At 38.3% G+C, this 27,500-nt stretch overlaps 1 protein-coding gene and 1 long non-coding RNA gene across 5 annotated transcripts in view; one reads left to right on the plus strand and one right to left on the minus strand.

Annotated features, from left to right (window-relative positions):
- The window catches only part of kif26ba (kinesin family member 26Ba), a 102,240-nt gene that overhangs the window by 45,510 nt on the left and 29,230 nt on the right, over window positions 1-27,500 (minus strand). For all 4 annotated transcript variants that reach the window (XM_008405769.2, XM_008405767.2, XM_008405766.2 and 1 more), the window contains 3 exons: window positions 24,521-25,204; window positions 14,427-14,608; window positions 8,706-8,916 (listed from right to left, as the gene is read on the minus strand). In XM_008405769.2, the coding sequence (XP_008403991.1) occupies window positions 8,706-8,916; window positions 14,427-14,608; window positions 24,521-25,204 (1,077 nt within the window). The remainder of the gene's footprint in view (window positions 1-8,705; window positions 8,917-14,426; window positions 14,609-24,520; window positions 25,205-27,500) is intronic.
- Window positions 5,532-27,500, plus strand: part of LOC103462773 (uncharacterized) — a 47,227-nt gene continuing 25,258 nt past the window's right edge. Inside the window, exon 1 of the long non-coding RNA XR_533393.1 lies at window positions 5,532-5,793. This is a non-coding gene — a long non-coding RNA (uncharacterized LOC103462773). The remainder of the gene's footprint in view (window positions 5,794-27,500) is intronic.

The raw sequence follows: 27,500 nt of genomic DNA on the forward strand, positions 1-27,500 counted from the left end.
ATGGATGGATGGATGGATGGATGGATGGATGGATGGATGGATGGATGGATGGATGGATGGATGGATGGATGGATGGATGGATGGATGGATGGATGATTTATTGCGTCAGTCCTACCAACAGCGTATCTAAAAAGGACAAAGGCAGTTAAACATGAAGCACTTTCTTGCATTCTTCCTTTTGTACAACGCATCTTTGGTTAAGACAGTTTGTTTTTAAGTTCTAAGATTTTTCAAAAATGGGTTTATTGTTTAAAGCGAAACATATTCTGGGTTTCAGCTTTCTGAACAAAGGTTAAGTTGTGTGACATCAAAAACCCAACACTGTGCTCCCAGATCACGAGTTAGAAAAGGAATACCTCCAAACCCTCACCACTGCACGCAAACACCAACCCCCTCCCCCCCCACACACACACGTGGAAGCAGAGCAAGGCCATCTGCTGACCCCAGTGAAGGAGCCCATCGGCCTGAGGGGAAGATTTTACCGCCGCACACCGAATAAGGTGCAGCCCACGAGGCGCTCCGCGTCGGAAACCCATTTGGTCTTTATGTTTGAGCAGGTGAAAGGCTGGAGAGTGAAGCAGAAATGAGGCCATAATGGCTTTCAAAGTCAATTTCTCAAAATTACTGTCTTTTTTTTTTTACTCCGTAATCTGGGACATGAAAATACTACCACCTTCTTTCAGAAGACATTAAACCTCTGGGAGTCTGGAGGGTTTTACACAACACTGCATTGTGACTGATCATATAATGTTATGTTGACAATAAAAAATTATCAGGGATCGGCGCAGATTTTCTTAACCCTTTCATGCAAGGCGGTACAGCTATCTAAAAACAATTTTCTTGTTTCTTGTGGGTTTTTATATGTTATAAATACACACAGACCACTGAAGTGGACACTAGTGCATCTTACAATACGCTGCCAACTACTGGCCATCAGTTGCAAGTGCAAGACATTTTTTGTTAAATCCAATATGGCCGACAGTTGAAAAAGCAACTTGGGAATATCCAGTCCCTCCTTCTGCTCTTGCAGGTTAAAAATATTGTGACATATGTAACCTCTAAAGACCATTATTACTGAAAATCGGAACCGATCACCTACAAAAAAATCATAGAAATTATTTTGACAACTTTTCTTCCCCCCACCGTTTTTATATTTTATGTTTCCGATTTATGAAAATCGGAAACACTTGGAAAAAATCCTGACAAAGGATCATAATTTATACATGAAAGGGTTGATTTTGGGAGATCGGTGATTGGCCAATACTTGCATATGAAACTGATGAGCTCTACCTGAATAAATTATTTAAATATTTGTAGAATTAGCTACATGTGCTCCACTATAGACTTTTAAAGGGATATATTTATATATGCTGACTGACTATATCAAAATAACCATATTTATAGGTATTTAATGCAGCATATTGATGAACACTAATTAGAGAAGCCTTTTTTAACCTAAGGCTTCATCTAATTTCAGAAATGTTTGTCGTTTGATCAACTCACACCCATAATCTCTGATCATTGGGATTTTTCCAATCAATACACCTGGCAGAGGGTAAAAGCCAATATAAACACAAAGCTAATGGAGTCTTTTTCCTGTTTGATGTAAAARATGGAAGAGGAAAAAGATGTAAGGTTTATTTCAGAACAAAAGATGGAGAAGAGAAAGCAGGTGACCAGTAGCTCTCTCGTTTCTTGCTCTCCAGCCTTCCTCGTCCTTCTCTCTTCTTTTACAAACCTTCGCTTTCATTATATATATTTAAACAAACCTCTTTCTCTGTTTAAGGGAGATTACGTTCCTCATTTTGGTGCCTGCCTTTTTCATTCCCTCCCTTCTCTGAGGCTCATTTCCTTTCTATCCTCTGAACAAATAAGACGACTCTCCGGCTTTTGCTTTTATTCCTTTTTATATTCTCCATCTTCTCCTCCATCTGCGATGAATTCAGCTGTTCGGGGAAAGGGGCTTTCTTATACAAAAGAAAGCATATCCCTTGCACTTAAGAAAACATTTTTATGTCTTTAAACGTCATGATGAACTGTGCAGAGCTTTGCATGTTGCAGCTTTGATTTAGGAGTTATGTCTTCTTCTCTCATCGCCTGCTTGAGGTTCTGAGCTAAAGGGCAGAGACACCTTTCTGACGATTCCTCCTGAGAAACCGATCTCACCACAATTAGGCACCTTTCGATATAGATCCTGCTGTTCTTTCACTTCACATACCACACTCAGCCAATTTAAAGCGAGGAACTCTGCTAAACGGGAACAGCTCGCCCTGAGCGGGGGAAGTGGGTTCAATAGTCCACCACCACAGCGCTTCATTGCTATTGGCTGGAAAATCAATAGGAGGCTGAAATCGAGCTCTAATTGGTTCCCAAAGTCTGCAGGATCCCAGACACATTTGTGCAAACATATGCATTAAGATGGTTGCAAACGCCACAAGGGGGGAAAAAGTTCCTGATTGAGATCAATGCTAATTTTAGCTGGAGTATTTATTCCAGATTAGCTCACTGTACCATAGGATTTATGATGGAAGCCCTCAGATGAATTCAGAAAGTAGATTTAAGGTTTGTGTGTAACTAGACAATAAGAAAATAAGACAAGGATAATGTGTGTCATTTTTAAGAAGTGTTAAAATAATAAATATTTGATTATTGATTTGGGACAGAATTTCACACTGGGTATACAGATGGGGCTGTGGGGGAAATCCTCTAATAAAAAATAAATAAATCCTATTTCCATCGTTGCCTCTAAAGTTACCGCCATCTCCATCAAATCTTTTTAAATAATTATATTAGAATTTTTTAAATGTATGATTGTAGTAGAATATAAATAACCAAAAGATGCAGAGCTTTCAGACCTCAAATAATGCAAATAAAACAAGTTTATATTAATTTAGAAACAACAATTCTGATGTTTTAACTCAGGAAGAGTTCAGAAATCAATATTTGGAGGTTTTCAGTGGGGTTCAGTGCAGTGGACTCTTTATATTTTCCAGAGCCGTATTTTTTATTTTTTTTATAAAAGTTGCATACTGCAGCTTTAACAGGCGTCTCCAGCACTTGGTGGTTTGCAGAAGCTAATGCTAGCAATTTATTCAGGTGTGCTGGAGCAGAGATGCATCTGAAATATGCCGGGCAGTGAATCCTTGGACCAGGATTGAGAAACACTGATTTAGGATGATCAGACTAGCTGAATATAATGTATAACAGAATAAATGTAGGTCATTAATATTTGAATATAAAGCATTTTCTCCAGCATGCCAACCATCTGATCAGTTAAAGGTAAAGTGATGCTGCTGAATGAGGAAATCACGTGCTCCTCTCACTCTAGTCTATTTTCAAATTTAAGCCCCATCTATTTGATTTATAGAGCCCCACAGAGCCATAAAATACAAGATAAAACCTATAAAAGATGGTGTGTGTGTGTGTGTGTATTGGTTACATCCTCCAGGACAGCCAGCACTGAAAGCATTAATATTTTAGTGATGAGGTGGAACAAAGTGGCTGCTGGACTGGACTGTCATAACAGACTCGCTCAATCATTTAGATACAAGGCACACAGATGCTCGGTAACATGCATGCCTGTGCTAAATGCGCTTACACTTGCTCAGTCGTGACACAGACACACAGCTTGTGACTTGAGAGGAATCGTAGCTGCTATTAAAAATTGATTATCTGTCATAGTATCACTTTCCCCCAAGGTCAAGTCGCAATCTGTGAGTGTGCATGTGTGCAAAACGCAGGCTGGTGAGATTGAACGAGGGATAAAGCTCTGGGATAAAGAGTAGAGAAGAAGCAGGGAGAGATGAGATTTATGCTTCGTTTAGACTTAAGAGATGAGGAGCACATCGGTTTAAAGGAGAACAAAAGACAAAAGGAAGCTGTTCCTCTTGGGCATCAAAGCGTCTCCTAGCGTGTTGCTCGTCCTCCTGCAGGTGAGCTGAACAGTATGAACATCAGGTGTGACGGAGACCTGCAAATGAAGTGACAGCTTAGAGGAGGAGATGTGAACCCTGCGGCGAAACTGTGACATGCTCTTATGTTTCACACCCAGGCACGTGTGGGATAGGGCTGCAAGGTTTAATGACAGCATTGCGATGTTTCATGTAGCAAAAATATGATTAACGCATTATTTTAAGAAATTATAATTTCCTAAACCTGGCTCTCACTGACGGCTTACAAATGGTTACTAATGATGTTTAGGTCCAGATTGATTTAGGTTAAAATTATTTTAAATCATCTCATCTTTCTTAAAAACCTTGCAAATTAATTTCCTTTTTTATTTGAGTAATGTACACAAACATGAGATTTGACATTTACTTACTGACTTCCTTACATTTAAAATATCCTTGATGGGGAACAACTGATTTACACTGATTTTCTTAATAGATTATGAATTGTAGATGTAGGTAAATGTTCTCTCTAAGTGATGCATTTGACTCCTAATCTCTACTCGCTTCACAATCTGTTCTCAAAATTGTAATATTGTCGAATTTACTTCCCTGACTTGTTTTGCACACAATGCATGGCTTTTCTAATAAAGAATAAGTTTAAAAAAAAAAAAATCTCTGCTGTAAATGTATGTAAATTACAGATGGCTTCCAGAGTGGTAATCCATACACAGCTTAATTTTCTCAGCTCTCCTCCTGCAGTCACTGGTCTAAATGAAAGACTCCCAACTGACTAATTGGATTAAATTAAGGTGGAGCTTAGAGCAATATACAGAGGCATTACAAGAGGTGTCTTTTAGATACAAATGTCTCATAGATTCAGAGGGATTCAGGGTTCAGACCTGTGCAGACTGGTTTCCCCCGGCTTCATGTGAAACGTCTCAATCTGTTTTCTGCAGTATTTCCATGAGGGACAACACTAACCCGCCATTACAGCCTCAGACAAGTTTCATGTATTCTGTCGGATGTATCGCTCACACGTCCAGCGGGAGCTTTGCCTCTTCCTTGACACTTCTCCATGTTCACTGTAATCCTATGAATTTGTGAGCATGCAGGCCAGAGTGTGAGTGTGCATGTGTGGAAATAATATTTCAGCAGGGAGCAGACCCCCCTCTGCAGATGACATTTTTACTGGAGAAATGTCGCTACAGCCGTTTTCTCCCCATATGTCTGCATGAGCGTGTGTGTCACTGTGACTGTGAGCTGAATAACTTTAACAATGGAGGGCATCTTTGGTCTAAATCATAAAATGCTGCCTTGTCTTTATATGCAATGACTGTCTTTTTGGATCTTAGTTCACTAATCGGTTCATTTTAAGAAATTAGAAAATCTTCAAATGATAGTGAGGATAGTGTAAGAGGTTGTTTAACACCGAAATCTAAAAAAAAAAAAAAAAAAAGTGTCTTACACCTGTTTTTAAGTTGTTTTGGTTTCCCGAATAAAAATGCATTTTACTGACACTTTTTATTTGTTTCGAGAAACAAACATTTTATTATAAATGCGCTTGCCATACAGCTAGCTATTGACCCTTTGCACGTGACGTCACTCTTCGAAACTCCGCCCGCTCCACCATAATGTACGTGAAATAACGCTCCTGTAAAGCCTGTCAAAAAAAACGCACATGTGGTGGCATAATATCACTTTTATGTAGTTGATTTCGCAGTATAAATGGTCATAGGATGCTGCGCGGTCGGCTGCACAAACAGACGAGGATGAAAACCAAACATGTCATTTTATTGTATAACTTAACGAGGAAAGATACGGCGGCGACGGATAGCAACTGTTAATCATAATGACCGTCAGCCCTCGGTGTAACCGCGAATTTGCAGAGAACATTTTTTACAAGGTAAGAAGCTTAACGTTCATATACTTTATATGTAAGTATGATTAGAAAGATATAAAATATTGCATTATGGAGAAGGTACGTGTCTAATCACTGGTAACCATGGAGACAGTGCCCCACCGTCATGTTCATGTAGCCTAGCATATACGGAGAAAAACTGGTTAGCGACACGTCTTCTGTACGTTTTTAATGTTACTCTGGTGTAAAGGGAAACGTTGTTTATGACATAGTGGCAAAAAATAATGCGGTGTGAATTCCGGTAAAATCGGTAATTTGATTAAGACGCCAGGAGGGAGGAAGTATGGATTGGTTTGTAAGCTAGTCATGTCATGTAAATACCGCTGTCTATGACCCTCAAAGGTGTGTTGTGCTCAAAGACAAATAGTTTGACTCAAACAAGTAGAAGCGATGAGTAAACGGACAAAGCAACTTGGGAAAATCACATCAGTCGATCAGTTCAATACTCCGTTTCCTCACTTCCGACGTCCATCATGGCGCCGCCAATGATTAAGTGATGGAAGTTGCAAAGGGCCAGTAACAAATATTAGTTTCACTTTTTTAATCAAATTAGTGAAATAAATGACGATTTTAACTAACTGAGATGTAGCTGTAATGAGAAAAGTAAAAGCCAGGTATGATGTGAGGAAAGGTTTTTTTCCTTTATCACGTTTCTTCCAGCTGTATTACAGTATGTGATTTGTGCTTATGGGCTGATGGCAGAATCATTTGTTATAAGCGTGAATATGCAATCTAGAACTGGTCTCCTTGACAACTGAGAGGACATCTGTCATCTCCATATGGAGAGATAGACACAGAAACTCCGAAAGGCAAAATGATTGCTTTCTGTTGCAAAGAAATTAAACTACTAAGCATTTCAACACAACGCCACACATTGAATTGTAGTGATTTTAAAAGCAAATACGTGGATCCTCTTACTCAGTGGGTGTAATTTAATCAAAATAGCAACAGTATTTATTTTACTGTGCACTGTATTTTTTTTATTCCAGTAGTAGTTCCAATTATTTCAGTGGCAAATAATGTTGCTTGAAAACTGATGAGATGGAAGCAATATTACCCTGAATCTTTTCTAAATATCGTCAGGATTTTCAGACTAAACAGTTGTAACATTTTACTACGACTCAATACAAATGCAATTGAACAGAGAGATGGCTTTCGGTCTCATCTGGTAGTTAATATGAACGGCACGCACATATTTCCACTCGTACTTGACAAATTCCCTCAGAGCCAAATGGTTCCAACACATGGAGCTCAAACAACAGATGATTCACACACACACACAAAAAAAAAACGGGATGCGTTTATTTTTTTCAAATTCCTCTCTTGCAAGTTTCGATACGGAAACTTCCGCAGGAAGTTTGATTCTTTTATCCGACAGTTGTTTGTTTTCCAGCTGATGGGGCCACAAAGTCAGGGAGCCTCAAAATGTAGAGGGGTCGGCACTAAAAACTCATTACATGGACGATCAATACTGCACACACTTGAGAGCCGAGTGTGTGACTGGTCCCCCAGCACACACGCCCACACACTCTCTCTCTTTCTTGTGTGTTTCATCACCCAGTGGCGATGGTGACAGATGACTTTTGTCAGCCTGAAATGTGTTACCATGGTAACAATTAGGTTATATTTTGGTATCCTACAGCCGGGGAGCCCAGCTGACACGCACACGCACACGCACACATTCACACACACACACGCACACACACACACACACACACACACGCAAGCGAACACATTTAAACTGGTGAAGGTCAGGATAAAATGCTACAGCTCAGTATTTCATCAAATTACAGCACTATTTGGGCTTAAATAACTCTAAGAAAAGGATAAAAAAAAGAAAAAAATAACAACTTCCCCCAAACTGATTCACTTTGAGTTTTGGAGTAGCTGATTCCTCAATGATGCTATGCTAATTGCAATTGGCAGTAACATATAAATACATGTCTAAATTCACATTTCTGTTTATTCTATTTTATATTATGATTGATCATTCAAGAATTTATTCATACACCACAATTTAGAAATACCTTTACACAGTTCTAACTTTTACTGCTAATTTGTTTTCTTTGTTCGCTGATTAAGACACAAGCTTTTAATCCAGACAGAGATCTAGAATTTACCGCAACACTTTAAAGGAGTCTTAATTAACGTTGCTGCAGGCTTTTTGGAAATTATATATATTTTTAGAAGTTTTTATTTGGGTTGCTTTTCACAAATTGTCTGCTTTCATTTGTCTAAAAAGAGCAATTTTCTTTTCAGTTCATAAAAGTATGAATGATTCACAAAAACATCAGCAATAGAGAGGCTTATCTGGGAATAAACCAGTATTTTCTATATTTAAGACAGCTTTCGAAACAAGAAGTTTTTTATCTGTATTTGTACCCCAATACAAAATCCCCCAATCAATTTTAACAAACTTAATAAAATCTATTTTTTTAAAATCACACATTTACATAGACACAAAATAATATTTTTAGTACGAATGAGGTGACTCCAGAAGAGCTAATTGCTAAAAATGTGTCATAAATTAATCAATCACCATGTGATCTACATCAGGATTTTTCGTATTTTAAGTTTAAAATTGCTAGCCTTCAATTCCTGTTCTAATCTGACACCCAGTGTGGTCATCCACTTCAAGAGTCAACATATTTTACACTCTGATGATATTCGTGATTGTAACAATTGATTATCTGAGATACTATTTTACTCAAACATATACCTATAAAGAGTAAAATCAGACAGAATGATGACTTTAAGGGATCTCTTTTTTCCCAGAGCTGTATTTTTAACGCTTTATCCCTATTCAATGACAGGTAATGTTTTAAGTGTTGGATTCAACCTTTTCTGAGTTTTAAAGGAAAAATAACATGCCAGAGAAAGAAAAGCCATCGTGATACCTTTCCGAGGCCGGGCGTATCTTTGATCTTGTTTGCTGCTCGAAGAAGACAAGGTGGAGCAGGCGGCGGCATCGTCACCAAAGCAGAGCTGAAGTTAGTCGGGAACAGATGAGGGTCGCAGGACGAGGACGGAGATGATGTCAGAGGGGCTGCAACCATGGTGGTCTTCTGCTTCTTCTTCTTCGACGTCAAGTTCAACTTTTGAGCAGCTCTGAGGGAGAGAAGCAGTAACCTCCATTAAATGATTAGAATGCTGGGTTAAAATCAGATGTAAGAACTCACTGAATTTTATCCAAAAAACTTACATTTCAACATCGGACAACATAGGTTTAGTAATGGCAAAAAGGTAATATTAGTTTGTGTACAAGTTTGATTTTTGTTGTATAGTTTCTCTAATTAACTGTCAGAATTATGCATATAAGCTTAAATGTACACACACACCACAACTGTTTTCTATTGTAAATTTAATATATTGGTTCATCTTCCCTTCACCTGAAAACTTTCATTACGACGCTTTAGAAATATTACCGTCTTTGTACTCTGCAGTGGTTTTGGGGCATTGAATGGTTAATGCACACTACAGAGTACAGAGTCATTAAGATGTTATTTTATTCCTTGCACCAACTGTAACTACTTTCACATCCAGCTGCTCTATCACCGATTGAACACAATGAAAGTCCACTAAAACAGCTGCAGCAGGGCTTCCTGCACGGCTCTGCTTTAACCCACATATTTAATTTAGAGAACATGTAAGGAGAGGAAGAAAGAGTGTGAGACCTTCTGCCCTGATACACTCTCTGTCAAGAAGCTGTATTCTCACACCATTGGCTTTCAATTAACTGCTGCAAGTTTCAGAAATGAGAGTGAGGGAGAGAGTCAGCAAAAGGAGAGGGGGACAGGAAGGGAGATGTGAATCAAGTGACCCGTGTTACGATGAAGCACTTCACCATTTGACTGGCTCTCCCTGGAGATTTGTGTGTGGATCCCTGTGTGTGTGTGTGTGTGTGTCTGACTGCACACAGCGTGAAACGAACCTCCATGAGAAGACCACTAATTGGGATTTTTTGAGGGTGCAGGCTAAGCTTACGCGCTTGAAATGCGATCAAAGGCAATTACAGGTTTGTATTATGTTGGTGTAATGTTCAAAACCTCCCCCATGCATCATGTGAAGAAATTTATTGAAACCTTTTTGTATGCTGCAGGATTGTATTGAAATCAGTTTACATGCTTTTTTGAATCGCGGGAGTTTTTAAAGAATTGGTGAATTTATTTTCTCTATTCTGCGTTTCATTAATATTTTTTATGTGATTTCTGTGCTATCAATGAAATAAGGGCCTGCTGCAGTGCTGCTGATGGTTGCAGTAAGAGGCGTGACAATGATGGATTTGTTCACTCTGCTGCAGGGGATTCCTGCTTGTAACCTCCATGCATTTTCTTTTTTCACTCTCGCTGCAATAATGCTTAGCTGGGACTGTTCACAGCTAAACAAAAAAATTAATATCTTATTCTTACAGTTTTCTTCTGGTGGGAAACATTTGGGTTTCAGTTTCTGAAACGTTTTGTCTTCCTCAGTGATTCAATCTTTGGATAAATTTAAGTAACAAACACTCAAACAATAGCTGGTAATTGGTGGTGTGGGATTTGGTTAAGTGGATCTATTTCAAACTAACCGTAAAGTGAATTGTAGTTGTTTTACATCACTCGGCTCAATCAAATCATCAGCTCCTCTCCGTTACTGCCTTTCTGTCCTCCGTTCCTTCTTGGGCTCCACCTTCCTGAAACCCTTGGTTTCATTCTCTCACTCATTATTTTTCCTCTCCATCCTCTCCACTTCTTCGCTGCCCTCCATATATCCACTCATCCTTTCTGAAGAGCATCGATTCCTTGAGCACCGACCGCCTCTTCTCCCCTCGTAGACTTCAGGTATCTGTCTCGTTAGAAAGCATCAGAGGTCGGCTGGTAACAAGATGCTGCTTTGTTTTCTTCCTCCTCTCCAGCAAACACAAACAGCTCTGCTGATTGATGGCTGGTGTCTCCTGGCTGTGTTGTTGGTTCAGTGGTTAATTACTTTCTGTTTAGTAGGCCATCAATGGAAGAAGATGTGAGGGGAGACAGAGAGTGATGGTGGACATGAGGAAGGGAGCTTTTGTGTGTCGCATTAGGTCAGAATGGCTGTTTAGCATGGACAGAAGACTGACTTTACGGATATTATTTACTGACATGGACATGTGGCTAAAGAAATGACCACATTTTGTTGGAAATGATGAGGATTACTGTTGTAGCTGACTGATATGGTTCTGCAAATTACAGGTTAATTCAAAGGCGTGAGAAGATTCTGGATATTTCTAAAACAGAATTGCATTTGCAAGACTTTGTAAGGATAAGAATATTTAGCTAATGGATGGATTGCAAGGTCAGTGATTACATTGATGATCCCACTGATCCAAATGAGTTGTTTTGAGTAAAATTAATTCTGATTCCCTGCYGTTTCTACAAAAAAAAAAAGCAAATACTTCCTGATTAATGAATAAACGGGGGTGGAGGGCGAAATTATAATGCGTTACCTGGATTCTCTCCGAAGTAAAAAAAAAATCTTTCATGGTCAAATTTGGACTTTCAATAGAAAATGTTAATTTACAGTACACAGTTTTGGAAAAATGGTTTCAATGGAGGAACCTTTTTTGAGTTTGTCCTTCTTTGAGGTTCTGTCATTGCCGTTCCTCTCTGAGCTTCGTGTGCCAGTAGCCCACATTTAGTCATTTGGCTTTAATTTTGGCGGGCCCACTTCCTGTGTTGCCCCAAAATCTCCAACTTCTTTAAAGCCGTCTCCACTGAGATTGTGGCATGCTCTGATTGGTGTTTGCAAACTCAATTACCTAAATTTGTGGTGCTGCTAACTCGGAGCTCAATTGGGAGTTTGCCATTAATAATGGTTCTGTCTGCTTGAAAAACTCTAATTTCTGATTAAGTTCAGGTATTTTTGTGGGTGTTTCCTCACTGTTCATTAMCCCATAACAGATTGGATAGAAGTAAAAACTTCAAGTGAAGTCGATTACTTTGGAGGTAAAGTGGGAAGCGAAACAACAAAAGGCACAATGATCAAGGCTAGATTAAGCAAAAGTGCAACATTTATTTGCTGTGTGGCAGTAAAATGGCTTTTCTTGGTTGTGTGAGCAAAATTCAAAACAAATGTGTACTTCATCTGATCAGATAACTTCTCTTTTTATGTCCCATCTGGCTGGATCATCAATCCACCCATTTGACGTGTGGCTAATTTGTTTTCATCTATCACTGGAGGAAACCGTTTTCCTTAAATAACACCAAAAAAAATGTCAGCAAGAATTGTAAACGGTCAGAAAAAGGGACAGCAGCCCACATATCTCTGCCATCCTCCATCTAAAATAACGCCTTCCCAATTCACCGACTCACTTGGGGCCAATTCATTTACTCAGCTGCCTCATGCAGCACACACACAGCCAGCCAAATCCCCGTAGATCCGATCCTCGGAGCATGCAGTTAAAAAAATTCCTGCGCTGATAGAAACTCCCTCCCCCTTGTGAGTAAGAGCATGCACACACCGCAGCTAGTCTCTATCCCAGTGTCCCCAGAGGGCCGCTGCGGCTCGGCGAAGATGTAGAGCTGCTGTGCAAGTGTGACATATTCCACAGACAGATCGCCACTAATGAAAGATATTACTCAGATATGCATTAGTGTGGAGGTAAAGGAAAGGTCAGTGTGGGAACAGAGAAGGTGTGGGTGAAAGAGAGGAGAGAACAATGGGAAAGGAGGAGAGCAATTAAATGAAAACAGGAGAGCTGTGTGCTGAGGAGAAAACAAGAAAAGGAGACAGACAGGGGAGGCCAAGGAGAAATAAAGGAAGATGGGATCAGGTGAGAGGACATGGAGTGGACACAGGGATTTGGCAGTGTGCAGACAGCGAGCCCAGCGAAGATTGTGTTTGTGTCTGGATGCAGCCCACGTCTTAAGAGTAAAGACCGATACCTGCATGGGATTCACCAGCCCTGCAAGGCTGATTTTACTGACTGTAAACACAGGCTAATAGACAAGTTCACAAACATTCCCGCATCATCTCAACCAAAAATAAAAATACAACCGAGTGCATGCTTACCCAACTAAAACAAAAAATCTTACAATGACACGAGGGAGAGAAAACAAGCATAACTRACACACATGAGTAGATCTGAACTGGTTCAAGATTTTATTTTACGGTTATAGGAATTAAATCCATAAMATTTTTCTATACAATTTGTAGTGTTTACATCCATTTCTCTGGTTGCTTAGAGAGTTAAGTAGCACTCTAGCATTTTGAAAGCTGTCTCATCTGTGTTTAATYATCAAATGAGGGGATTTCTATCTCAATCTAGGCCTGGACACAAATCAATAACTATATATATCAATATAGACCAATATCAATAAAAAACTATCTGACAGGATCTTCAATAATTTCACTGAACCCCGATCCAGAACCGCACAGCATTCTGGGGAATGTAGGCAGAGGAAAGACTTTAGCCGCTCAACCTCTCAAAGCAGCTAAGCAAGATTGGTGWAATCAAACAACTTTCTTGCTCTGTGGTTGCCTAGCAACAGCCTTTTGACTAACTTGTGGTTACCTAGCAACAACCTGTTGAGTAACTGGCGCAGCAGCAGTTTCAGGTTTACCTCCGTGCCTTAAAACTGCTTAAAAATAAAAAGAGGAAATTGTGGATGAAATGGAAAAGGTTATGCCACCAGTTTAGCAGTATTTTAGATRTTTAAAAAACAAAAAAACTACTCAATAATTATCAACTGAAATGAAACCCTTATATCGCGACACKTTGTTCAGCCTTACCATCCAGCTCTATCTCAACCTTACTGTTTTTATAAAAAGACAAAATGCAGTGTTTGGAAATTTGWGTTGTTCATAATCACTTCTGTAACAATACTTTTTAACAGCAGTAGTTGCATTTCTGTACTTTTAAACAAAAACAGTCAGATTGCTTTATACAGTTTTTATTTTTTGTTTTAATTCATTCAACTGTGCCATYTTTGACCAAACAGTCAGACTCTTATACCCCACTCCATGTCCATAAAACTCTGGACACTGTAATGGGAGTCCAMATGTCTAAGCAATCTGAGTTTGTTTTTTTAAGCTCTTACAGCTGGATGGTTTTTATAACGTAAACCAGATGTGTGTGTTTGTGTAAAACAGCCTTTCATATTTGACAGCTCAGGGGGCTGTAGAGGGGAAAGATCAAGAGTGTGTGTGTTTAAGAGTGTCCTTGTGTAATTTGGGCCTCTGACAGACAACATTATGTCTGCTACACTGAAGCGCAGCAGATTAATATGTCAGACAAACGCATCTAATTATGAACAGCAGAGAAGAGGTGTGAAAGCAACAAAGAGAAACCATCAGTATCATTTAAAATGWGATTTGAARCAGTTCATTAGTTATGACRGACCAGCGATCCTTCAGATATAGTGAATTAATAATTCACTTGTTCATTTTGAGTGTGCCGTGTTTTTCATCCGTGTTTATCTCGCTAAGCATTTTTCTGGACTTGATTACGTAGACTAATAATTACTTATACCAAGAAATCATTGTTMATTTTGTTTTTTATTGTTTTGATTGAACTTGAGTTTTTCCACACTGACTGAYGTTTGACATATGAACCTTTGGTGGATTCAGTCTGACAGATTTAGGTCTGAAGTATCTTACTGTACCTGGCGAAGAAGGAGGCGGCTGCAGAAGTGGCAGTGGGTGCCGAGGTGGTTACAGCCGGCGTGTTGGAGGGAGAGTTTGTGTGTGACGGAGAGTTTGCGCGTGCAGGGGAGTGAGAGTTGTAGCGGTTCAGGGCCGCTTCAGTCACTCCTTCTCTTGAGGCGTCAGAGATCATCTGGGAAATCTGAAACAAAGAAAAGGAGATTCTTAATGCTTCACAAAAATGAGAGCCGTTTAAAGAGAAAAACAACAATTTTAAAGGTAAATTACCAATAATATGCCCAAGTTGATGCATGTGCACTATAGAGAAGTCATAGATGGTAAATTAGCAATTGAGACAGTTTTTACTTATTTTACAAGTTTGAACATTTAGTCCCCACATTTACAAAGATGAGATCAAAACAGAGAAGATAAATTGAAAAGAGCTATTCTGCTATTCTTCCAAGCTGACATATTAGTTTAGATAAACATCTGTGTTCATCATGTTAAACATTTTCACACACACTAGCTAATCTTCAGTCTAATACTAGATAAACGGGTAAGTAAACTCATGTARTTTTCTGCTGTGATCATTTTGGAGGGAGAAAAATTAAATCTACATTGACAAATCTTCCTGTTCTTTTTTTTTTGYATCTAGGAAAGAAGTTAATCCTTTTGCGAACATTTGAACACTACAGCAAAAACTTCTCCATTTAATACAGTGTGTGTGTGTGTTATTAATAGTTGACTGACAGTAGATAACCTATGTATTGATCAACAGTTCGTTGGTTCCAGATGTACAGAAACAAAAAAAAATCAGCACTCTCCTGGTTCGTCTCATATGACCCTTTGTTTAGTTTGCAACAGATTTTAAAACACACAGAAAGTTGYACTAAACATGCAACGCAATAACCAGGTACACATGACCTGTCTGGAAAATATGTCTGAAAAATTAAGAAGAATGAAATACTGCGGTGATCCACAAACCAGATCCCCAGGAATCATCCTGCATGTTTAAATACATCCCCGTCCATCACAACTGAGTCAAATGATGCATTCAAGTGTCTACAGAAAAGCCTGTTAATGACCCATTCATTTATGCCAACAGAGAGACGGCTAAGACATAGAGGATTTTGGTCACTTTGGACTGGTTCTTAACCTCTATAGCAGTACACTTTGCACTGATGACTAAACAGAAAATTCTTTCTGCTAATGATGAATTGCTTGTAAAAGTTTTGCCACATTAAAGTATACTTTTACTAAGAAATATAAATCCAGGTTCCCTTTATTGGTCATACTCCCTTTCAAAGCCATTTGAAAGTAAGAAACGTAGGTCCTTCTGCAGGACGTGTTTTTAAATTTACCCGTGTAGGATTAATATAAAATACTGCCAAAGGATCTTCAAACTGAAGTAATAAATGCCTCCCTCTCTTCCTGACCACATGTCCACACACACACTGAATAACGTGCTGCTTCTCTTGTGTGTTCAGGTGAATAATTTATGTCACAGGTATGGATTATTGATACTCTTTATGGTCTGTCTAATACCAGACAGCAGAGCACCTGAATTATATCCAAATACTTCAGTGGAGGAAATCTGGAGTGGGTTGTGTCTTTTGTTTGTGTCCTTGTGTGGCTCAGTGTCTGCACTTCTCTACATYGGTGCGTAAATCAGCTCAGCTTGACGTATATTTACTGCCGAGGCTCCTGGGGTCGACGCAGGCTGCCCACTGCCTGATAGATGGCCTGTTGTAAATAAAATCCCTGTGCAGTTTGCATACAAATACAACACTTCTTTGTGCTTTTACTATATTCAAATACTCAAACTGTAAAAACATTTAGTTGTGTCTACYATCTTCTGCTTGTTAAGWCAAATACATTTAACAACACAATTCAAGATTAATGAACTTAAAAAACAATGTTAATGTTTAGACAACTTGTCTCTTGTTAAATCAACTTCATGAATTTCTGAGTTAAAACCAAAACATTTTTCTTGTTGACTTAAGTTGCATTTTCAGCAGGTAGACTTTCATTTTCAAGTTAAGCTACCTTCAAATGTTTTACAGTGTACATATGAGGTGTGGGTATTAGAATTGCTGTTGAGCAAATTTTACTTGAACGCCAAAACAAAGACGTGAAATCTAAAATAATTGATTGGTTCTGTACAAAAAAAACGGGCAAACTATTTAAACCGCATGCAGGTTTCTGCCTGAGAAGCCATGGTAATGATCTGATGGATCATCTGGCTTTTCATGCCCAAAATTATTCATAAACCTGCCAGATTTAGATTTAAGATTATTTTCATCCAGCAAAGAAGTTTGTTTGTGGTGGAAATGGTATTTCCAAACAGATCATAAAATGACTGGCAGTTAAAAAAAATTKTTTTTAATAAAATCTAGCATGCAAAAAATTATTTAGAACCTTTCTAATAACCAGTGGAAAAACCTTTAAGGGTCAAAGCAATGAAACCCTTCTAATAATTCCAGTTGTGTTTTTTTTCTTGTACCGTAACCATTTATTTTTGGTGTTAATCTGCAACTCTCTCCACACGCTCTATATTAGATCAGGTCTGGACTCTGACTTATTAGTTCTAATCAGTAGAAATATATTGGTCCAATTAAAATTATACTTTAAATCTAAAACGTCCAGAGTATGAATACGTCAGGGTTTTGGTGGATTTGTTAACTTTTCTTAATACACCAGCTGAAAAGTTTCCTATTACTGYTTTAAATCAGTATTTGTAATTTTCACCACATGACAGTAGATTAAAGGTTAAACCAGAAGAAATTACTAAATAAATCAATCTCCACTCAGAAATCCAAGTTTAAACGTRGAACATTCTTAATATGACGCAAGCTGATGTGTTACTGAGCTACAATGTTTATCCTGCATTCCCCCTGGACTAATCTGGATACAGTGTGGCTCCGCAGAAATACAGATTATATGGGTTTTTCTGGTTGCAATCTGAAGAAGACATTATAACCACACCGGGAGCTTAGAGAGAGAGAGGAATTAAACACAGTGATGCTGCAAGCTAAATGTAAATTGATACACAGTACTCTCTGCAGCAGCTGCAGTCATCGAGCAAATGATTTGATTCAGGCGTTTTGAAGGTATGCATCCAAAAGTTGTATTAAAATCAGACCACTTTACTAAAGAATGACAACAAATTTTACAAGATTTCTAAATATTAGACAATAAAATTTTACCTTTTAATCAAGTATATTAGGTTGCAAATGTATTGTTTGTTTTTCATCCATCCATCCATTTTCTTGCACCYTTGKCCCTCAGTGGGGTCGGGAGGGTCGTTGGTGTTTGTTTTTCATGAGATGTATAAATTTGTTTCATTTTTGAAATAAATTATTTGTCAGCTGTTGCTCTCATCCAGGATCAGTCCTGGACATGATGTAAGATTATTATGTTTACATGGGTTAAGTTATGAATAATTATATAAAATAAGAATAAGTTGGCACTGAGCCAATTACTGGCAATGACTGATGCATTTTATATTTGGTTGTCGGCATGGAAAGTTTATCTGCCTCCTTTTTAAGAGTACATTTAAAACATTTGAGTCCAACTTAAGGTCCTAATCAAGTTGTTCTYATGACAGGATAACCTTCCAGATATTTATTTAATTAAACTTTTTTTTGCAAGTGGAACAAATTCCTAGTCTTCCTGCAACCCAGATTTGTTTCCAGGCTACACGTGTAACAAATCAAAGTTTCCATGGTTAAGATTTTAATATTTTAGAGGTTTTTCAGCTTTTCTTAATTTACTTATTTTTCAGGTTTAACCTTAAGTCTTATTTTCCAGACATACCTATTGAAACAATTAGAAASAGATATAGTGAAATACAGAAAGAAGTAAATAAAAATGTATTGCTTCAAAGTATTAGTATTAATATTGATATCAGTTCACACATAACTTTGAGTCAGAACAATCAATCCAAACCAAATTTGGCAGAAATCAACTTTATTGGGGTGTGCTGTGGTGGCGCAGGGGTTAAGCACAACCCACATATGGAGGCCTTGGTCCTCGACGCAGCTGTCGCAGGTTCGATTCYCGGCCTTGGCRACCYTTGCTGCATGTCYTCCCCYTTCTCTCATTACCCACCTTACTGTCAATTAACTATCAAATAAAGGCCACTAGAGCCAAAAAAAATCAACTTTATTGATGTCAAACAATTATATATTTAGATTTGATTACATTTTAGTAAAGCCGATGACGTTTATTTTTTGTTTTATAAAGTACAATGCCTGATTTATTGCYATTTTCATTTGGAAGAGACACAATGAGGGCAAAATGATAAAACATGTCTTATTATCCAATCAACAAAATACCAAATCAAAGAAAAAATCCAAATCGATACGTATTTTTCTTTCTTTACAATTATACTTAATYAATTTTTTTCTCATCTCGGCAAAAAAATTTGAGCCACGACTTTAAATAATCATTTTTTGTTTTCTTTTATGAAACCAGATGAGCAAATGATGAACTAAATAAATTAGCCGAGTAAGCACAGGATGTGAATTTAATTAACCTTAATTATTTCTGTATTGACTCAAATCTACCAAAGCAAATGTTTTCAGACTRTAGGACTGAAAACACTTAAACAGATTAATTCGTTTAATCTTGATAGTTTGTTTTGTCAGGGTAATATGTTGACATTAGAAACTTAATCAACAGAATGCAAACCATTACATTTTGTCTTATTAATGCTGTATGTCATTTATGTCCAGTGCAAATTGTTTTAAGATTTATCTAGAATACTACAAGAACCTTTGAATTCARACTTAAAGACACTTATTGCTGCTTCACATCTTTCTGCTTCAGTCTGGAAGTTTGTAGAAACTCTAATCTGTGATTTTCAGTCGTCTAATTTAATTTCTTCAACACAGAAACTGGTTGAATAAATTGTTTAAATGTGTCTTCTAATGTACAACTGGTTTCAAACCCAAACAATTCTTGCTATCAGTTGTCTGTATTATTAATGTCTGCGCTTGTTGCTAAGGGAAAGAACAGTAGTCAGTAACATTAGAAAAGAGCGAGTCTATTCACCGCACATCTGTCCTTGGTCTGTCTTTTTTGTACCAGAAGAAAAACAGTAAATCTTTCAGAACATATTAGAGGTTGTTATCTGTTCTCTCAGGACCGATTTCTCTGGTTACAAGAGCTTGTAGTGAACAGCAGAAAAGCTTTTGTATTGATTTCTAAATAAATGGTCGGTAGGTATAAGTGCAAAATCACTAAGGTTTTTTTGTGTGCAAAAAAAAGCAGTAACATACCCAGATGCATCTTGGAATCTTATTACAGATTCATTACATATATTTTATGTGTTTATCTTAATATTGGTGATCATGAAGAGCAAAAATTCAGATACCAAAAAACAATTAGAATTTTACCTAAAAAGGATTTCTAACACAGAAATATGCTACTGACAACTTTACTTATTTACTTTTAAGGAATATGCACCCAGTACATGGTCAGGGCTCCTTTTGCTTCAATGCAGACATTATTTATTTAAATCATGGAAGTAATCAGCCCGTGACTTTGTTGATGGGCTCAGATTGCTTTCATAATGGCTGTTGGCTTTTTGAAATGGTTGAGTCTGGCATCAGAACGCCACACTGGTTACTGGCGAGTTACGCTGACACCACTAACAGCCCATACTTTACTGCTCTGCAGTTGGTTTAAAATGGCTCCATTTTACTACATTTAAATCGTTTTTTTATACTTTTGTAATGGACTGGTTACTAAAACCAGATTTTAGCGGAATGCTAACTTTTATAGCCTGGCTTTTCACAAAGAAAAGAGGCTGTATAACCTGGCTGGAGCAATGACACAAACGGAGAATATACAATTATTTACTCATTAAAGTAATTGTTCCTGTGTTTGTCTTCATGAGGTCATTAAGGTTGTTCCTTTCAGATTTCCCCACAGGAAAGGCTGAGCTGCTGTCTATATCTTCCGGTAAATTAGGTTATACACTGGATGAAATTTTAATGATTCACATGAGGAAATGTAGCTACAGCAGCAGCAGCACCAGAAACAATAGAGACGTGARGAAACACAGGGCCAAACGTAGTGAAAATAATGAGCTCAAAACCAAAGCAGATGAGGAGAGTTTCGCTGGTCAGCTGGTCCAGAGATCGGCTGGGATTTGATGAAATTCATGAAGGATTTCTAGAGGAAGTAAAGCTGGTTTAAAAAAAAAAGAAAAGCATAGACTCTGTCAGTCTTCCTTTTACAGGACATCCTTCATCCACACTGGTGGTAAAAATGCCCTCATTCATCTTCATAACAACATGGCCGCCGTTTCCTACAGCATTTGCTCTCTTCACCTGTCTCTGGTGTAGTTTGTGTTTCAAGGGTAACGATGAAACGTGTGTTTGTGTGTCTACAGATGTGTGTGTGCTCCTGTTTGCTAAATGCAGGGAGAGAAGAAACGGTCAGTCTTTTCAGAATGAATCCGGGTCTAATGGTTTGTGAAGGTTAGACCAAATAAAAAACAGAAGAGTGAAAAATTACAAACAGCTCGTCCTAATAAATTGTTTTGAATATGCTAAAATAAAATCCGGACTGCACCGTATGGAGGCTAATTCTCTCTGTATTATTGAGGTAAAGGACTTTCTCTCTTCTCAGTCCTCTCCAACGTGACCTCATCCCAAAGTTTCACCCAGGCAAATCAAATCAGTGATATTTAGCATATAAATGTGCTCTTTTTCTCTTTAACATGAAACATAGCGCATAAACATGCTTATCTGACAGAAACACAGAAAACAGGGGTTTGCAACAGTACATCAGCCAACTTCCTGTTTCTGTCACAAAATACTGAAGACAGAAGACGTTACAGAAGACATGCTAGTTTTGTTTTTTTTGTTTGTTTTTTTATTAAGTTTCTGAATTGCACAGATTTCCTCAGATTGTTTATGTTTTCATTGCCAGTTTGCTGATGGGACTAGATCCAAGTCAAAGCCTACTAATGCATCACAAATGTGAAGTGGAAGTCTATGTTTGAACCACCAATTTAAGGCTTCAACTTAGAAAATGTCTTACCACATGCATACAGATTTTTAAAGTAATTAGACACAATCAGTCATTTTATTGTTAGCCAGGCTGGATTCATATTGTAGGCTGACTGCAGGTCTTCAGATTTAAACTAGTGGCTGGTAGCACTTGCCTAAAAAAGTTAAATTCTCTCTCCTTATACACCGACACATTTCTTACCTAATTGGATCCAAACTGGCTATGAGCTTCACTGCCAATAGTGAGTAGTTCTCTGAATCGATGTATGGCATGTTTGGCAGCTTTAACTAAACTTTAGCTATTGGAAATGGCATCTGGTTTCAGTTTTATTCTTTAAGTTTCAAATATTATTTGAAAACTACCTTCACCTCCCTTAGCACTGCTTTTATCCATGCTTTGTTTCCCAATACACCTGTATGCGTCGCCATGGATACGCTTGTCGTTTGTCATCCAAAATAACCAGTGGATACTTTTTGTATCCAAAGTTTGTTTGGATACATTCCAAACAACCTTTAAAGGGAGTTAATGTAATGATTGTTAAAAATCCCACAAGAACACATTCAGGGACATGAATCTGTTCTCACAGAGATGGTGAGGACCAGAAGGGTTTGTCACATTATTGGCACCACTGGTGAAGTAAATGAATCTTTTCTGGCGTTAGGCTAGTTTTGAACTAACCAGCCAGTGAACTATTTGGCTTTGTACGATCTGTTGATAGTCTAGAGTCCTGGTTTCTTTCATTTACGGTTACCAATAATTATCAAACATGTAGCATACTGCATGTAGATTTGTATTAATTTATTGTATTAATTTTTCATATAGAAAAATAAATATGTCACCTGCTGTCTATTTGTGGCTTCGCTTATTATTTAACAAAGGCAAGATGCACCTTGCATTGCTCCTCTTATTAGCAATATTTGACAGGTTCTAGTTATAAATCATCCCTGAATTGTATGGGCAACTTTTCCCACCTGCCCTGCACCTCTTGTGTGATCATAAAACTTATAATAAACATAAAATACGTTGGTTGCTGCCTCTTACACTGCTGACACAGCAAGATTTTATTATGAGTTATGGCTGCAAACAGCAGGGATCCTTGAGTAGATTAGAAAAACACATCTTCAGAATGTTTCTACTTTATTTAAATCTACAAATCCCGCAATTTGCGTTTATTTTTCTTGTTTTTGCAACAGAGTTGGAACATTTTCAAGGAGTTTTAGTTATGCTTTTTTTTTTTTTCTGCAGTTATGAAACTGTCTGAAACGGTGCTGGAAGATTATGCTCATATTGTATTTTTGCACTTCCAAATGTCAAATACATCATGGAGGAGCCAAGACATACAAGTTGCAAAACTAGGGTTGGCAAATTCAAATTGCATTTAGTCCCTCAGAAGCAGCTCTTTACTGTCTCTCCTATTTCAAGCCTCCTCTTCGTCCTCTTTTTCTTCACCGCAAATCTTTCATATCCTCGTCTTTCCTCAGGATTCCCATCTTTTGATCACCTCTCGACTCATCGCCTCCCCCACCTAGAGCAGAGTGATTTATTATCATGTTCCTTTTTTCCTGCTGAAACACCATTACTGTCAAAGTCGCAATGGAGACACACGAGCGCCCTTCAACATTCGCTGGGGCGCGTTTTAATGGACGSCAAATACATGAACAACACGCAACACATCGAGAAAAATTAAACAAAAATGCAAAGTTAAAAATAAAAATACTTAAAGTATCTCAGATGGAGTCAGTGGGACAAGAACTGGGGGTTTTTTTCAGTGACCATCCAAAGTAATTGCCATCCAAAACTCAAAACTATCTGTCCATATGATAAGAAAGAGGAAATATTAAAGCAGAGGGAGAAAAAGAGATGTGAAGAAGTATAGAGGGAATGTAAAAGAGAGTAAAAGAGTGAAAGGGTACTGCGGCTGTATGTCGTAGAGTCCCCAGAGTTCTAATTATCACTGTATGAATTATTACATCTGTAACTTTTGGATCTCCCCCGGAGTCTCAGCTGCTGCCTCCACCCATAAACACCTCTAGACCACCCTTCACTTCAGGCTATTTCTCCTCCCTCTCCTTTATTCCCGCTCCCTCTCTTCCCGTCTCATCCAAAAACATCTACATGCTCCACTAGTCATTTTGAGTCTTTCAAGTCACTTGAAAGCTTTAATCTAAGTGGAGAGGCCTCTCACTCCTGTTTAAATGTGATTATAAAATCTGAAACTTGAAGTTTTTATACACTTTTTTTTTTCCCAGCTGAAATTGTACAAATGTGTTTAAGTTGTATATGTGTAGCAGGGTTTTATTTTGATCAATATTACAGATGTGATTTTGTTTAGTCAAGTTATTTCAGACATTTGTTGGCGTTTTAAGTTCTGTTACGCTGCTCTTGGCAGTTGGTGGTTACGATAGTAACCACCAACAGCTCCTCCCCCTTTTTTCTGTTGCTGTTTGTAACTTAGGATCAGCTCTGTGTTTTTTTTACAAGTATTATATTTTAATATACATTTTACACAAATGTAATTATATATGGTGTTTCATGAGTAATTTTGCCATTTTGTATACGTTTTAACGGTTTTTATTATCAGTGTTGCCCATTTTAGGTATGTTTAATTTAACAAATTGCTAACTGCTTATTGGGTGCTGTTGCTTTGTAGTTATTTAGGGCTATTGTATTTTATTTAATGTATAGGAACAGAATGTGCTGGACTGATGTTAACCACCAACTTGATTTCCTCTTTTGTTAGAATAAATACAGTGAACCTGAGTGTTTCTGTCCTGAAGTCGACCTACTGGACCTGAGATGAACAGAAAGGTTACGCTATGTCATTATCAATATATTAATTGAAAATGGTTTCTAAACAACAATTTTATCATTTATCACAATAATTTCTGGGACCATTTATCATCCAGCAGAATTTGTTACCATGACAGGCCTGCGTTGTAGTTTTCCCTGTATGTGGTGCTCACATCAATCATTTGGCCACATTAGCGTATGTTTCCATAGTAACAATGTTAATGTGTTCATTAGAAAGGGTTTCTGTGTGAAGGAGAGGCTAATGCCTCCAAACACAAACCTACATGTGTGAGCGCCTTACCTGGTATGGATACAGAGTGACTCCTCCATTAGTCCGGTTCTGGTGCTGATGGGCCTGCAGAGCCGCTGTGCTCAGAACCGCTCCCCCACCGTTATTACTGGGACTGCTTACGCCGCTCACTGGTTGCTGCTGGGCACCGGCTTTCCCTGAGCTGGGGGAGCCATTCCTTCGGTCCACCCCCGCTCCCAGACCCAAGGAGCTGGGTTTGGATCCCAGTCTGTGTCCTGATCCTTGGAGCTGTTGAGTTGTGGGACCACAGCTGGACGTTTGCCCCCCTGAGGGACTCCCTTGACAGGGGGTGGACTGTCCTTGGATCGGACTCGGCGTCGGGGTCTGACTGGGGCTTGGAGAAGGCGACTGCGAAGATGAGTGAGGAGTGTACGGAGCAGTCACAGAAGAGGACGGGAGAACCGAAGGAGCCCATTCACGTGAGCCTGGAACTCCTGGCAGTCCCGAGGCGCCTGCTGGTCCTGAAGGTCCATGAGATCCGTATCGAGCTGGAGGCGAAGAAATGGGAGACAGATCCCACTGATCCAGGGTGAGGACCATGCGCACAGCTTCCTGTTTGAGCTGAGTGAGGTGAGTGGCGCAGACATCGCAGCGACTGTCGCGCTCGTTCCACGCACGCCGAGAACTGTTGGGCACCTGAAGCTTGTCGTGGAGGAGGAGTGAGAAGGACGGATCCTGGAGGAGAGATGAAGACCAACAAGTTAGATTAAAGGTGACCTGTTATACTTCATCGAACAGGTTTATTCAAAACATGGACAATGAGATTTTAGTCAGACCAGTTCTGCCCATTGTTGATTGCTTCAGAATGAGATGCTTTAGGGCCAAATATGCTGCTTCTGGCCATGGCCCCCCAAACTCAACATTTGCATTCACACTCAAAATGGCTGCAAACAGATGCACAATTATACATCTTTGAAAAGTGTTAGAGCCTCCTACACAACCAGCAAATTGTTTCTGAATAGCTAGTCAACAACAAAACACTTGTCTTTTCCAGCAGCCATTGTATAGCACATGCAATGGTGAAAACAACTGACCAAACATACTAGGTTGCTAGGTGACGAGCTGGGCTCGGCTGGAGTTGCTAGGAAACGGCGCAGTGCCAGTTGAATGTGACAACAATTGAGAAATTTATGACATGACTCATTTTCTAGACATCAAAAAACATTAACTTGGTGCCAAAAACAACTGGGTGTTTTTTAAGAGCTTAGACTGTTTTTAGAATAAGTTGACACCCAAATGGAAGCATGAAATGAAAATGAAGGGAGTAATAATTCAACGGTTAACTATGTAGAACCAACTATGGTAATATTTACAAAAAGTACTGCCAACATGATCAAAATAATCAAAACTCTTGAAAGATTAATGTTAGAGGAAGAGAAATTCATATTTTACAAGTTTACACAGTTTGACTTGTATGCTTCTAAATGTGAAAAACACATTTAGACATTTTCTGCTTATTTCCTTCATATAATTAATATGAACTAAAATATAAAAGACGAAGCAACCACTCATATTTAGAAAATACACAAACATGCTTGCTTAACTGTTGTGGCAAATACTTTTATATTAAATAAACTCAAATATGCATACTGAACATTTCTTTATTAAACGTTTTCTACATGGCTGTGATGTGATATTTTAAAAGTTGTTTTTTCATTGGTTGTAAGTGGAAAATCATTATAATTAACAGAGATGAAGGCTTAAAAACATCAGTCTGTGCTTAATTAATTAATCTACCTACATAATGTGTTACACTCAAAGAATTGAGTTAATGAAATAAACAAAAATTTCAATTATATTCTAATTTACTGATTGGATGTGTAACCTGAAGACATAAAAGCAACATTCAGACTCTGTAAAAACACATTTTCTTCCATAAAAAGCCATTAAAAGCCGTGTGGTACAGAGGAAGTTCCCTAATAAAGGTGACTTTTCTTCTTCTGGCGTCTTCAAGCTTCTTTAACCTTTTCAAGAACAGTGCAGATTAAACGACGCTCGTTTTGTAATGGTTGGGTACGACATTTGGATTAGTGGAACACGAAAAATAATTCCTAGGTATTTTAGGATGTATTTTTTCATCTGCTTTCCTTTTTCATCAAAATCTAATATACCTTCTGGTTCTGGTTCTGATTCTGGTTCCTGTCTGCTCTGAGTCCCTAGAACCAAGCATGGAGAAGCAGCATTCAGCTTCTTTGCACCACAAATCTGGAACAAACTTCCAGAAATATGCAAAAATACTGAGTTCCTTCAAATGAAGGATAAAACCCACCTGTTTGAGCTGATTAATAACAACTGGAACATTGAGTATTTCTTGGTGGCAACTTTTACTATCATAAAAAGCACTTTCAATTGCCTTGTTGCTGAAATGTGCCATCAAAATAAACTGTACTTGACATGTGAGGCAATATAAGAAACGATGTGATGGCAGCTTAAAGAGCTCTGGAAAAGCCAGTTGGATTTATTTACCTTTCATGTTACCTTGCTATGGATTCTAACGCTGCTTTCCTCTTTTAAAGAAACATGAGAGCACTGTATGGCTTTTAGTTCATGTTTATGGATTTAAAACGAGGAGAAGGGATTCAGTGTCACTGCAGAGACGTTTGTTTGGTCCACTGGTGAGGATTTCCACTAACTAATGTTAGGTTGGACTGAATTTGATGGCAATCTCACTTTAGTTACTTTATAAAAATAACTGATGCCATGTTATACAAGCTGTCCAAACTAAACGACATCATTCAATGGATAGTAGAGATTAAAAAGTCCACAAAGGTTTGCAGACTGGATTTGAAAATTAAGATTTGGCAGTGGGTGAAAAATGAAAGTTTGTTTACCTTTTGCAAGTTTGTGCTTTTGCTGAATCAATCTTAAAGCAAACGAGATTCAGAACCTTATTAACCCGTGCATATCAAACTCTTGATTGTTTGAGGCAAAATAATTATGCATGTTGCATTTAAACACTGTTTATAAAGTC

This window comes from Poecilia reticulata, linkage group LG3 (assembly GCF_000633615.1).
Source record: "Poecilia reticulata strain Guanapo linkage group LG3, Guppy_female_1.0+MT, whole genome shotgun sequence".
In the NCBI taxonomy this organism is placed as follows: Eukaryota; Metazoa; Chordata; class Actinopteri; order Cyprinodontiformes; family Poeciliidae; genus Poecilia; species Poecilia reticulata.